At 43.8% G+C, this 12,354-nt stretch overlaps 1 protein-coding gene across 1 annotated transcript in view; it reads left to right on the forward strand.

Annotated features, from left to right (window-relative positions):
• Positions 1-11,389, forward strand: part of ZNF106 (zinc finger protein 106) — a 100,756-nt gene extending 89,367 nt beyond the window's left edge. Inside the window, exons 18-22 of the mRNA XM_068254014.1 lie at positions 2,074-2,193; positions 4,489-4,560; positions 6,784-6,855; positions 9,134-9,280; positions 10,152-11,389. Coding sequence (XP_068110115.1) covers positions 2,074-2,193; positions 4,489-4,560; positions 6,784-6,855; positions 9,134-9,280; positions 10,152-10,205 — 465 coding nt within the window. The 3' untranslated portion in view covers positions 10,206-11,389. The remainder of the gene's footprint in view (positions 1-2,073; positions 2,194-4,488; positions 4,561-6,783; positions 6,856-9,133; positions 9,281-10,151) is intronic.
• Positions 11,390-12,354: the final 965 nt, after the last annotated feature.

Raw genomic sequence — 12,354 nt, forward strand, 5'->3', positions numbered from 1 at the left:
CAGGCACAGTGGCACTGCGTGCGCTCACGTAGGTAGGTGGGTGCACTGAAGTGAACAACAGGTAGGTATATGCAGTGATGGGTATTATAATGTGCACCTGTCACACACAGACAAGTACCGGACAGGCACAGTGACACTGCATGCGCTCACGTAGGTGGGTACGTGGGTGCACTGAAGTGAACAACATGTAGGTATATGCAGTGATGGGTATTATAATGTGCATCTGGCACAGTAGTAATTATACCACCAGTGGTCCAAAGGCCAGCTGCGACTGACTGACAGGGCTGTATATAATGCAAGTGGGCCACACAAAAAAAAAAATGGACCATAAGAACAAGATTAGCTCTCAAAAGAGCTGTTGAGGGGTGCTTTTTTAGCAATAAGAATCAGCAAAAAGCAAGCTAACAAGCCTACAAGAGCCTAACTAAGCTTTCCCTATAGGTCTCTGCACAGCAGCTCCCCCTTCTCTAATTACTGCAGGCACACGAGTGAGTGAAAAGCCTGATGCTGCCTGCCTTTTATAAGGGGGGGGGGGGGCCTCCAAGAGGGAGTGTAGCCTGATTGGCTACAATGTGCCTGCTGACTGTGAGGTAGAGGGTCAAAGTTGATCCTAATGATGCACTATGGGGGCGAATCGAACTTCCGGAAACGTTTGCGGTTTTCCGCGAACACGAACCACGGAAATTCGCCGGGAACCGTTTGCTGGCGAACCGTTCGGGCCATCTCTACATACGCGCTTTAATTTTTATCACACAAATTGATCATTTGTGATAGTTTTAGGTGACAGTTCACCAATGATCGCTATTCAGATATGCTGCTTGACTTTGCCAAGCAGCTTGCCATGTTCTTCTGACGGGAGGACATGTCAGATATGCACTGCCATGGGCACAATAGAAATACAACAGTGGTCAGGCAAGAAGTTGAGGGAACTGCACAGTGTCTAGATTTTCACCAGAAATGATCACAAGCACTATGGTGTGTGCTTAGCTTTAGGCCTTTTTCAGTTATTTTTCTCCTCAAACCATATAGTATATGATTTGTAGTATAAAGTGATTACAGATTCCTCAAGATTGACCTCATACTGCATACATGTTGCTGATATTTCCTAGACACCGCACCTCACATTTTAGTTGGTGGAAGCCAGCATTATGCTGGGCATGCACAAGTCGATCCGGCAGCTCGATTAGCCGCCGGATCGATTCCCACCCGTCCCCGCCGACGCTTCTTATCTTCCGCTCGATTCGCCGCTATTGTCCGCCCACGGGTATCGGGCACGGAATCGTTCCCCGCTGTGATCGGACACTTTGAATATTATCAATATCAGGCTCGATTGATAAGCCTCCCTCGACGCCGTGTATGCCCAGCATTACAGCGGTAGTGTGCATAATCTAAGAATAGGTCAAAAACACTTTCTGATATGGGTTGATAGAAGAGAGACAGTAGTGAAGCCTGCGCCTGGTGTTGGAACCCATGCATGGAAATATGAAATAAAAGTTTTATTGATTATCAAAAAAATGTCTTAACCCAAGGTTTCTGCTCTTGTCAGGGGATGAAAACCTGGGTTGGGATTGTAACTTTTTACGATATGCAATAAACAAGCTTTTATTCAAGTAAGTACATATTTCCTTGCACGGGATCCAACACTAGGCACAATCTTCTCTGCTGTGTCTCCTCTATTACTCCGCATCTAGGAAGTGTTGCAGGCCTGTTCTTGGAGAACTCTCACAGGGAAGACAGAGTAACGCTTGCGCATAGAACCACATGGCTGCATGATGTCCAGGAGACTGATACTCTCACAGTATGCCACTTGAAACATTTCGGTTGCCACTTTGAACTGAGGGTGCCGTTAACCGGTTGTTTCCCTGAAGGTACTGTGGGACTTGTATACTGCTCAGAGACCACCGGAACCTACATCAACCTTTGCATCCACCAGAGGTGGTAAGACTGCTAGAGCACTGAGGAAACAGACTTTAGATATGTTCTATTTGTTATTGTAAGAATGTAGCAGGAACATTTGTTTTAGCTTCTGTCAGTCTAAAATACCTCATCTGACGTTCTCATTTTCTTTTTTAGACAGGGGAGTTGGTTCGCATTTACAAAGGTCACAATCATGCTGTTACAGTGGTTTCCATCTTGGGCCAAGTCATGGTGACAGCTTGCTTGGATAAATTTGTCCGTGTCTATGAACTGCAGGTAAGATTTATCTTGTCTTGATGATCTTTGTTTTGTAGTAGACCATTATATTTGAGATACAACTTGCACCCCTTGTTATTTCAACACATTATGCCTCATTGAGACTGCCCCATGTATCAGTAGTGTGAAAAACGCCTTAAAGTGAAACTTAAAGGGTACCAAGCAGCATTTTTAATGCCCAGGGCAGCCCAAAAGCACATTAAAAATGGATGCTAACTGTCTTATTTATTTAAAAAAAAAAACAACTTCAATTTTACCCTTACCTTTTTACATTTAAGAGGTTTGTACAGGCTGTATTCTTCTACTATGGTCAACAGGGCCCGCACAAATTGCAGGCAGATAAGAACTGTTGTAATTAGTGTTTATTGCACAGTAGCTGAGATCAACAGGTATGGAGACAGGACACTGTGCTTCAGACAGTTAAGAGAAGTCACACCAGCTGAGATTCACACAGTGACACTGGCTAAGGGCAGTGAGAAGGGGGGAGGGGGTGATAACATCTCCAATATGGCTGCTCCTACAGCTATTTTAAACCATGAGAAACTGCTGGAAATAAAGATGAATTAATCTAGGGCACTGCTGCAGATTGCCATTAAGATATTTGGAATTTGCTGCTGAGATTCCTTCAAGTGAAAATAAGCTGATGAGATAAACTATTGTATTTATCATCCTACTCCTAAAAAATGAATTTTCGCTATCCCACAGTTTTATATTATGTTTATGAACATAAAAAAGTAGATTTATTGTTTTTTCTCAATTAAACAGTCTTTCCCGGGTCTCAGAGTGCTAAAATATATGAACTATTGGCCTTTTTATCTATTTCTTGCTCTCAGATGCCCAGTTCTCTGCCAGGAAAGCTTTTATTCCTTATAAGTGAGAGACACTGTAGTGGGCTGGTTGCATAGCTGAATACAGCAAGACCCCGGATTGCCTGATTCTGGATACGTGCTTGCCAGTTGCCTGAGCACCAGTTTTCCACACACACCTGCCTTAGAAATTAGGTCCTGCTACAGTATTCTCCCTAGAAGTTTTTTCCAGCCAGGTGGCATGTAAAAGTAGCCGGGTGGGGTGCAAGGGGGGAATGCAGGGCCGGTGCAACTCTGCTTACAGCATAAGAGGAGGTGAGCCAATGATAGTCGGGTGCTCACCAAAATTAACCTCTTGAGGACCGCAGTGCTAAACCCCCCTAGTGACTAGGCCATTTTTAGTTAAATAGGCCACTGCAGCTTTAAGGCCAAGCTGCAGGGCCGCACAACACAGCACACAAGTGATTCCCCCCCCCCCTTTTCTCCCCACCAACAGAGCTTTCTGTTGGTGGGGTCTGATCGCTCCCCCCATGTTTATTTTTTTTTTATACAAATATTTTTGTATGCCTGTTGCTTTAAATTCCCTCCCTCCCTCACCCCAGCTTCTGCCTATGAGAGCCGATCGCTCTCTTGTCCCCCAGGGAGACAGACGTGTCACACGGCTGTCCCCAGTACAACGCTTCTGCTGATCGCAGCGCTGTACATGTAAATACACGGCGGTTTCGCCGTGTAACAGTCTTCTGAGCGGCGAAGACTCGGAGACTGAAGGCGGATCTCAGCTCCGCCCACCAAGCAGGAGACTCGGAGACTGAAGGTGGATCTCAGCTTTGCCCACCAAGCAGGAGATGCGCGCGCAACGTGCGCGCGATCTCCTGCACACTGCTGCTCCAGGACTTTACGCCGATCGGCGTTAGCTGGTCCTGGGGCTGCCGCCTCGGCCACGCCCATTGGCGTGACGCGGTCGGCAAGCGGTTAAATGGGTGGAGGACCTGGCTAAAAGAGCCTGGGGAGAACACTGTGCTAGTGTATTCATATTTTAGTTTGTGTGTGTTTATTTTCTAAATTGTTAACACAAACCTGAAAGCAGACAGGTTGGTGCTTGCAGCAGCTGTAAGGATAGTCACATGATAGCTGAGTAGCCACTGGAAACTGAGGGCCGAGATGACAAGACCTTTACCTCACAGATCAACATTTGATCGACAAAACATTTTCAGAATGGCAGGAAAGATTATGTATCTACAAATATTTAGACACATCTGTGATAAGTATGCCATGTGAAGCATGAATCTTTCTTTATTTTACCCAAGGAAGGTTTACATTTAATGGCATGCGATTACTCTCATAGCTATGAGGGAGAGGCAGGTGGAAGAGAGCAGAACGAGCATGTATAATGAACAGCTCTGTTTATGTCTTCCACTGAAAATACATTCATATAGCGCACACATTTGATTGTTTACTTATAAATGTATCTTTGTTTTCTCTTTGCTAGTCACATGACCGCTTGCAAGTTTATGGAGGACATTCAGACATGATCATGTGTATGTCAATTTACAAAAGCATGGTAAGCTGTAAATGCCAATAAAGGCACAATACTTTATTTCATTGTTAACATGAAAACATACAGGAAATATAGCGAAATGAATAGGAAAGTAAAAAAAAAATGACTTGCATTAAAATAATAATTGTTCCAACTTTTGACTTCCTGAAAGGATTCTCAGACTTCCATATGCAGCAATTACAGCCGTGCTGCACTTGTGCGTTCTAGTTGTCAGTCTGCTGAGGTAATCAGATTTTACCTCATGCTGCCTGAAGCATCTCACTCTCGTGGATGGGCTCTGCTTATTCTTCTTACTTACGTTTGGGCAAGCTATTCCCTTACAAGCTCCACAGAGTTTAGATCCGTGCTGGCTACTCTTTTATAGACAGAATACCAGCAATACCAGCTGACTGCTTGATTATTGCAGTACCCTTTAAATAATCTATTTGTGGATTAAGCCCATGGGGGGGGGGGCTAATTAACCTGTTCCTAACCTTCTTCTTGGTGCTTGTTCCTCTTGATCCCCATTGGCCACAGCAAATGCACATAGTGTCTGGTAGTGTTAGGCATAAATGTGAACATTTCCAGTCTTGTCAGTTTTGCATCAAACGTCTATCAGTTTTTTCTGACAGGTTTGGAACTGTACACTTTTTATGTGTGTGAACCTAGCCATAGAAAACTCATACAAAACTGATGCCAACAGTGAAAACTGACAGGACAGGACACCTTTTATGAGCGAACCAAGCCTTACTCCAGCGTAACCCGGCTCACCCAGTGTGAACGCACCATAGAAATATAATTTCATCACATTGGGGTGCGATATCGTCTGTTGTGACAGAACGCAATCAGTGCATTGTGAAAGGACCCTTAGACTTTTTTTTTTTGTTCTGATTATCCCAGAGTCTAGCCACAGTTTATGAAGGCCCAACCATATTGATAGGCTTCATCACCACGCTCTTGGTGTTGGTTATAAAGTCTCATCATGTTTGCCAATCAGAATTTGCCAATCAAAATTAAATTTTACATAGAAATAAATAAGAAAAGAGAAAGACCAAAGGGAGAATGGAGAGCTGCCTTCAGGGAAGGAGAAAGTACCGTATCCTCTGGTGTACAAGACCGCCCCCAAACCCCTGGAATCCTCTGCAAAGTTGGGGGCCATCCTACAGGACCATTAGACTTGAGGAATTGTTTGTTTGGTGTTTTCTTTACCTGTTGGGAGTGCACTTATTTGTAACGGTGAGGACTTTTTAAAGAGAACCCGAGGTGTGGTTCTGACAATGCAATCCACATAGAGAGGCTGGGTCTGCCTATACTGCCCAGCCTCTGTTGCTATTTAAATCCCCCCCTAAGCCCCCCCCCCCCCTGCGCTCTGCTATCCCCCATAAATCACAGGCGCGTCGTTGACACACAGCGTGTCGCAGCGGGCTGTGTTTATCTCTGTACTGTCAGTCTGCCGCTCCCCCCGCCTCCTGCATAGCTCCGGTCCCAGCCCGCATCCCTTCCCTCTCCGCTGATTGACGGGAAGGGTCGCTGGCGGGACCGGAGCTATGCAGGAGGCGGGGGAGCACGCAGAGTGACAGTACAGATGTAAACACAGCCCGTACAGCGCGGCTGTGATTTATGGGGGATAGCAGAGCGCAGGGGGAACTTAGGGGGGATTGACATAGCAACAGAGGCTGGGCAGTATAGGCAGACCCAGCCTCTGTATGTGGATTGCATTGTCAGAACCCCGCCTCGGGTTCTCTTTACAGGAGAATTGCATGCTATAAAAAAAGTGTTTAACTTACCTGGGGCTTCTAACACCCCCCCTCTCCAGCCTCCCCCCCCCCTCCCCCTCTCACTGCAGATGTCATGTGCCTGCGCTGGGACAAATTCCTCTCCCGGTCCCCCATCACGGCTCACTTCCATTTTTTGCAACTTTAAGGTTGCTAGCCACTGCAAGCCTCCGTCCGCACACGTCCTTGCTAGCGCTCACGTCGCCAGGAGCATCCTGCGCAAGCCGTAGAAGCCCCAGGTAAGTTAAACACTTTTTTTTATTATTTATAGCTTACAGTTCTCCTTTAAGCTTCCTGAAGGTCCATAGCAATATGATCCAATCTCCCAACAATTTTTGTTTGGAATTGGCCTTCAAAGTCCTAGTCCTCTTATGCCGTTGACCTTAGCAAAAATATATATATATATTTTTTTAAATAAGTAAAGCACGCAGGTTCACCCCTATTAAGTTTGCTTTGTGCCTTTGCTTTGCAGATTTACACTGGCTGTTATGATGGTAGTGTTCAAGCTGTGCGTCTAAACCTTATGCAAAATTATCGTTGCTGGGTAAGAATACTCCTATATTACTTGTACACTACACAATAGTGGCATGAGACTCATTCTTGCCTTCCTGTGTGATTTCAGAAACCAGCTTGTGAGTCGGCCTACTCCTGGGCCCATATGCAAATCATTATTTCTCCTAAGTTTTCTCCTAGGAGATAATTTTTCATTTTCTCTTTAAAATAACTTTTCAGAAATTTGCAATTGAATAGCAAAAAGTAGGTGAAAAGGTCCTCTCAAAATTTTGAGATTTTTCTTCCTTGCTGGTGGTTTAAAATGCATTTTATTGATAGGTTGTGAAAATATCACCTAGGTGAAAACTCAGGAGAAAAAGTTAATTGCGTATGGTCCCTGGTCTTCAAGTAAACTGACTTTGGTTTTTCCAACTTGGTATTTTGCTAACATATTATGACCGAAGTAGAAAATTATATAGTAACAACTTAAAGAAAATCTGTAATGGAAAAAACTCCCCTGGGGAGTACTCACCTCGGGTGGGGGAAGCCTCCGGATCCTATTGAGGCTTCCCCCGTCGCTTATCTCTGTCAGAAGACCCGCAACAGCACCCCCCCCCTGGAGCTTGGAAAGGTAAATATTGAACAGGCTGTCACATTTGTCGCCTTCCGGGGGCTGCAGCGAGACCGCCGTGGGACACGGGAGGATGGGGGGAAGCCTTGATAGGGTCCAGAAGCTTCCCCCTACTGAGGTAAGTACCCTCCAGGGAAACTTTTTTCAGTACAGGTTTTCTTTAACAGCTGGATAGTGTTACATAATGGAACCATTATATTCCTTCTACATAAGTAAAAATAAAAACAGGGACAATAACTTGAAGTGGAACTAAAGTAATATTAGGAGTGCAAGTAAAGGTGGACACATTTCAGTCACATTGGTATCCATGTTAACCCTTTTTGATGGCCAAATATAGCGTAATAGTTCCCCCAGTAAGGTCCCTGCTCTGGGAGGCCCCTAATCTACTTCTTTCTGCAATTATCACACAGCTGTTGCTATTTTTGCTGCTGTTTCTGCATTGCAGTCAGGGTGCTGTAGCAGCTCCATGATCAAAGTTGTCTTGGCGGCCGTAATCATGTAACAGTCTGATAATGTCACTATGGGCAGCCTTGTCACTGTGCATCTATTCCTTTGTGCTTGACTTATCAGTTCTTGGACTCCTATTTAGGACTGCTGGAACTTGATAATGTCACCGTGGTCCTAGTGCTGAAGATAGCCAGGTGCCTGGCAGAGAGAGGAGGCCTGAGCATTCCAACCCGTACTTTTCTTTCCTTCTAAATAACCATTTTTAAGTTTTATGCCTGGCAGAAGCACAAGGTTTGTTGAATACAACATCTTGCTATATATTTTTTTTTTTCACTTTGGGTTTTAAAGTATTTTTTTTTACAGCAATAATGAAATATTTTTTTTTAACCCGGTAACGCCCATGGTGCTAAAGGGTTAATGTGCGGTGATCCCTCTGCGTTCATAATGGTAAAATTGCCGCTCGGCAACGTTACCGCAGTGTAGTGCATCAAGCCCCATGTGTCGAACAGGAATGGCAAATAGGAGTGCCAAATTTGCTGCCAGTCATTTTATTAGCCTATGCATTGAGCAGTGGCTCCTGTTAGGTGAGACCCATAGTTTGTACTCAAAACAGATTACTATTCCTGTTGTCATGATCAAGGCTGTGGAGTCGGTACAAACATCATCCAACCCCCAGTTTATGAAACCACCGACTCCGACTCCAGGTACCCAAAATGGCTCCGACTCTTTAGTCTAATGCTTACCAGGGCTTCCGACTCCGACTCCTCCGTTTATAAAACCTCTAACTCCGACTCCAGGTACCCAAAATTGTCCCAACTCCAACTCCGTCTCAACAGCCCTGGTCATGATTTCAAAGAAGTATAATCATTTTGGCAATTTTTGGCAGCTGCAAATGTAAATGGAGTGATCATTTTTAATAACATCAGAAAATAAAAAGGTTTGCTCAGCACAGATTTAGGGTTATACCTATTTTACACTACAAGTAAAGTTTACCGTTAAAGAGGAACTTTAACCAAGGATTGAACTTCATCCCAATCAGTAGCTGATACCCCCTTTCCCATAAGAAATCATTACTTTTCCTCAAATTGATCCTCAGGAGGGTATGTATGGCTGATATTGTGGTGAAACCCTCCCACAGTGTGATGTCAGGACCATGGTTTCCTCTCTGTGAACCTTGTTGCATTGTAGGAAATAACGACTGTTTTGCACTTCTAATGCTAAAGCAAGCTCCTTTTGAATGATTTTGTTCCAGTGGCATGGATGCTCGCTTATATTTGGTGTCATGGACCATCTAAAGCAACATCTGCTGAACGATCACACAAATCCCAACTTTCAAACACTGAAATGCAGATGGAAAAACTGTGACGCATTCTTCACAGCTCGGCGAGGATCCAAGCAGGTATGTGACACAAGGACGGTTATTCTGATCATCGTGCTCTCTGGACCACTGCAGACAGATTTCCAGTAGATTCAGAATAAAATATATTCTAGCACCACCACCTCTTCCTGTCTGGCCCTCCACAATGTAAAATATCTTAGTGCATGATGGCCTTAAAGTAAAGTTGAGATAAGTAAAAAAAAAAAAAAAGTTTTATGCATACCTGGGGCTTCCTCCAGCCTTCTTCAGGCTGAACGGTTTTTTGCCATCCTCCAGCACCATCTCATTCCTCTGCAATGGGTCCTGGTAATTACCCAAGTCGGGGCATATTGTGCATGTGCTGCCCAGTAGCGCGCAGCTGCACAGTGTAGACTGGTGTGGTCTAGGGAAATTACTGCAACGCATAGCGGAGACTCCAGGTGGTGGAGAAGGACCAATCAGCCTAAAGGGGGCTGGAGGAGGCCCCAGGTATGTATAAAACTTTTTTCTTAACTCATCTTGGGTACCCTTTAAATCCAGAATAGCTTAGGTTTATAATAAAAAGTCCTTGAAGTAGGTGTGCACATTTTTACGCGACACAACTCCATATTTACTAACGTTTTTAAGAAACCCAGATTAAGTTTGCTTGATCTGATTCATCCAAGCCATTGTACCGCTTCCCCTTTCCATAGAAAGAGTAAAGACTGCTTGGATATACCCGAGCAACATATATGTACTGTGCTTGTTCCCTTCAGTGTCACCCTAAGGATCGAGCTTGCTCCTTACAGGCAACACTGAAAGTGCATGTGTACACACCTTCAGTATTTTATTTTTAGTGTGCTAAGACTGTAAATCAAAGCCATTGGCTTCTTTGGTGATATTTCAAAGTTAATGCTTTTGTCTGTTTTCACAGGATGCAATAGAACACATGGAACAACATGCTGAAGACAGTCAAGTGAACACATGAGAAAAGCACATTACCTCCCATATTGGGAAGTTCCTTTCTGAGCAACACCCAGAGATTACCCAGCAGCTCTAAGCCGCTTGTTCACTCCACACTGTGGGGATGTGAGTCCAGAGCTGCCTTGTTTCTCTTACTATGACTGACTGCACTAAGCAACAGTCAGGATGGCTACAGGAGCCATTCTATTTATCGCTCAGTGTCCTACATCGTCTGTTATTTTAAATGGTGTTTTTTTCAGTGTTAATTGTCAGTGTTGTTTAGATTTTTTTTTGCCATTTCCAGCCTTTTCTTCATGGGCACAGCATGAAGAAGCTGATTCTGCTACATTTCCTCAATAATTGTAAAATGCCTTTAGGGATCCTAAAAAGACACTTTTACATTTTTATATGGAGAGAAAACAACCTTTATAAATTGCACTTGCATTAATAATTTCTAGAAAAGGTTAAAATGTTTTTTTTCTCTCTAACCCAACACCCAACAAGCAGATATAATATTCTCTTTTCGTTTGGCAATAGTTTTCTTTGTTTCAATATTACTTGAATTCACCTTAAATTAAACTTGATGACCTTTTTTTTAAAGGATCTGTCCAATGACACGTTTTAGTATAAAATATGAGCTTCTTGACCTTAAGAAGTGTGAATTTTTTGACTTTATTGCATTCAGAACTACAGATAAAAATATTACAAATAAGATTTTTATCAGCTGAACCTGCGGGTAAAATGTGAACAGAACAGATTTTAGATTTACTGTTGCAGTAAGCAAGTCTGTAACATTGGTAAAGCAAAGTCCCCAGACTTGGTGACCTGTAACTAGGCTTTATCGCGCTATGTAACCTTTAGCTCAACTATTGCACAGTAAAACAAGATCTTTTTGGACACTTCAAAATCTTGCCAGTGAAACCAGATGTTGGAGCTGCAAGAGGGAAAAGATTTGTTTGTGACATTTACTGTAGTACTTGATTTAAGAAACAAATGTTACAGCTAAACATAAAAAAACAAAACAACCCCAAAAAAACTTTACATCCCCTTTAGTGGAAGGAAAGATGTCAGTACAAGGGTTTTTGTTCATGGAAAAGTAATGTCTATGCAGGAGGCCTCTTTCATGGGAATGTCATGTTAGAGGCAAAAAGTAATTTTGTTTCTCAGTGGCGAAAAAAAGGAAACATCTGCCTTTTCCACGTTTCTTTACTCCCAACAGAAAGATGTGTACGTAAACTTGGCATTTTCTAAGCAACGCTGTTAATTGTTGGTGAAATACACAAATATTCGCCTCCTGGACAGTGTGTTACAATTGTTCTGGGTTGCCCACTTCACCACACTTCTATATGCTACAAAATGAAGAAACACATCTTATTGGATGTCATGAGCACCCAGCGATTTTTAAATGATTATTTTATGTTATTTCTATTTATTCGCTATTGTTGACTCAGATCTGAGTATTTTTTTCAGAAGCAGCATCTGGTTTTCTTTTGGCATTGGGACAAACATTAGTACCTGATCAGTTTGATTTTCATGTTGTAGTTTTAGGAATCTCATATTTTATGTACTCCATTTGTTAATGAATGAGTGACATGGACGTGGCTTTGTCTCTCTTTAATGCTTTTACAATGCTGCCGCATTAAAGGGATACTGTAGGGGGGTCAGGGGAAAATTAGTTGAACTTACCCGGGGCTTCTAACGGTCCCCCGCAGACATCCTGTGTTGGCGCAGCCACTCCCCAATGCTCCGGCCCCGCCTATGGTTCACTTCTGGAATTTCTGACTTTAAAGTCTGAAAACCACTGCGCCTGCGTTGCCGTGTCCTCGATCCCGCTGATGTCATCAAGAGCGCACAGCGCAGGCCCAGTATGGTCTGTGTCTGCGCAGTACACTCCTGGTGACATCAGCGGGAGTGAGGACATGGCAACGCAGGCGCAGTGGTTTTCTTACTTTAAAGTCAGAAATTCCAGAAGTGAACTGGAGGCGGGGCCGGAGCATCGGTGAGTGGCTGCGCGGGCACAGGATGTCTGCGGGGGACCATTAGAAGCCCCGGGTAAGTTCAGCTCATTTCCCCCCGACCCCCCTACAGTATCCCTTTAAGGGTTTTATTTTATGACGTACTGCAGGGAGGAGGAAACGACAAACAGTTGGCTGGAGTGAATTTAGATGACTATT

Source organism: Hyperolius riggenbachi, chromosome 9 (genome assembly GCF_040937935.1).
Source record: "Hyperolius riggenbachi isolate aHypRig1 chromosome 9, aHypRig1.pri, whole genome shotgun sequence".
Taxonomy (NCBI): Eukaryota; Metazoa; Chordata; class Amphibia; order Anura; family Hyperoliidae; genus Hyperolius; species Hyperolius riggenbachi.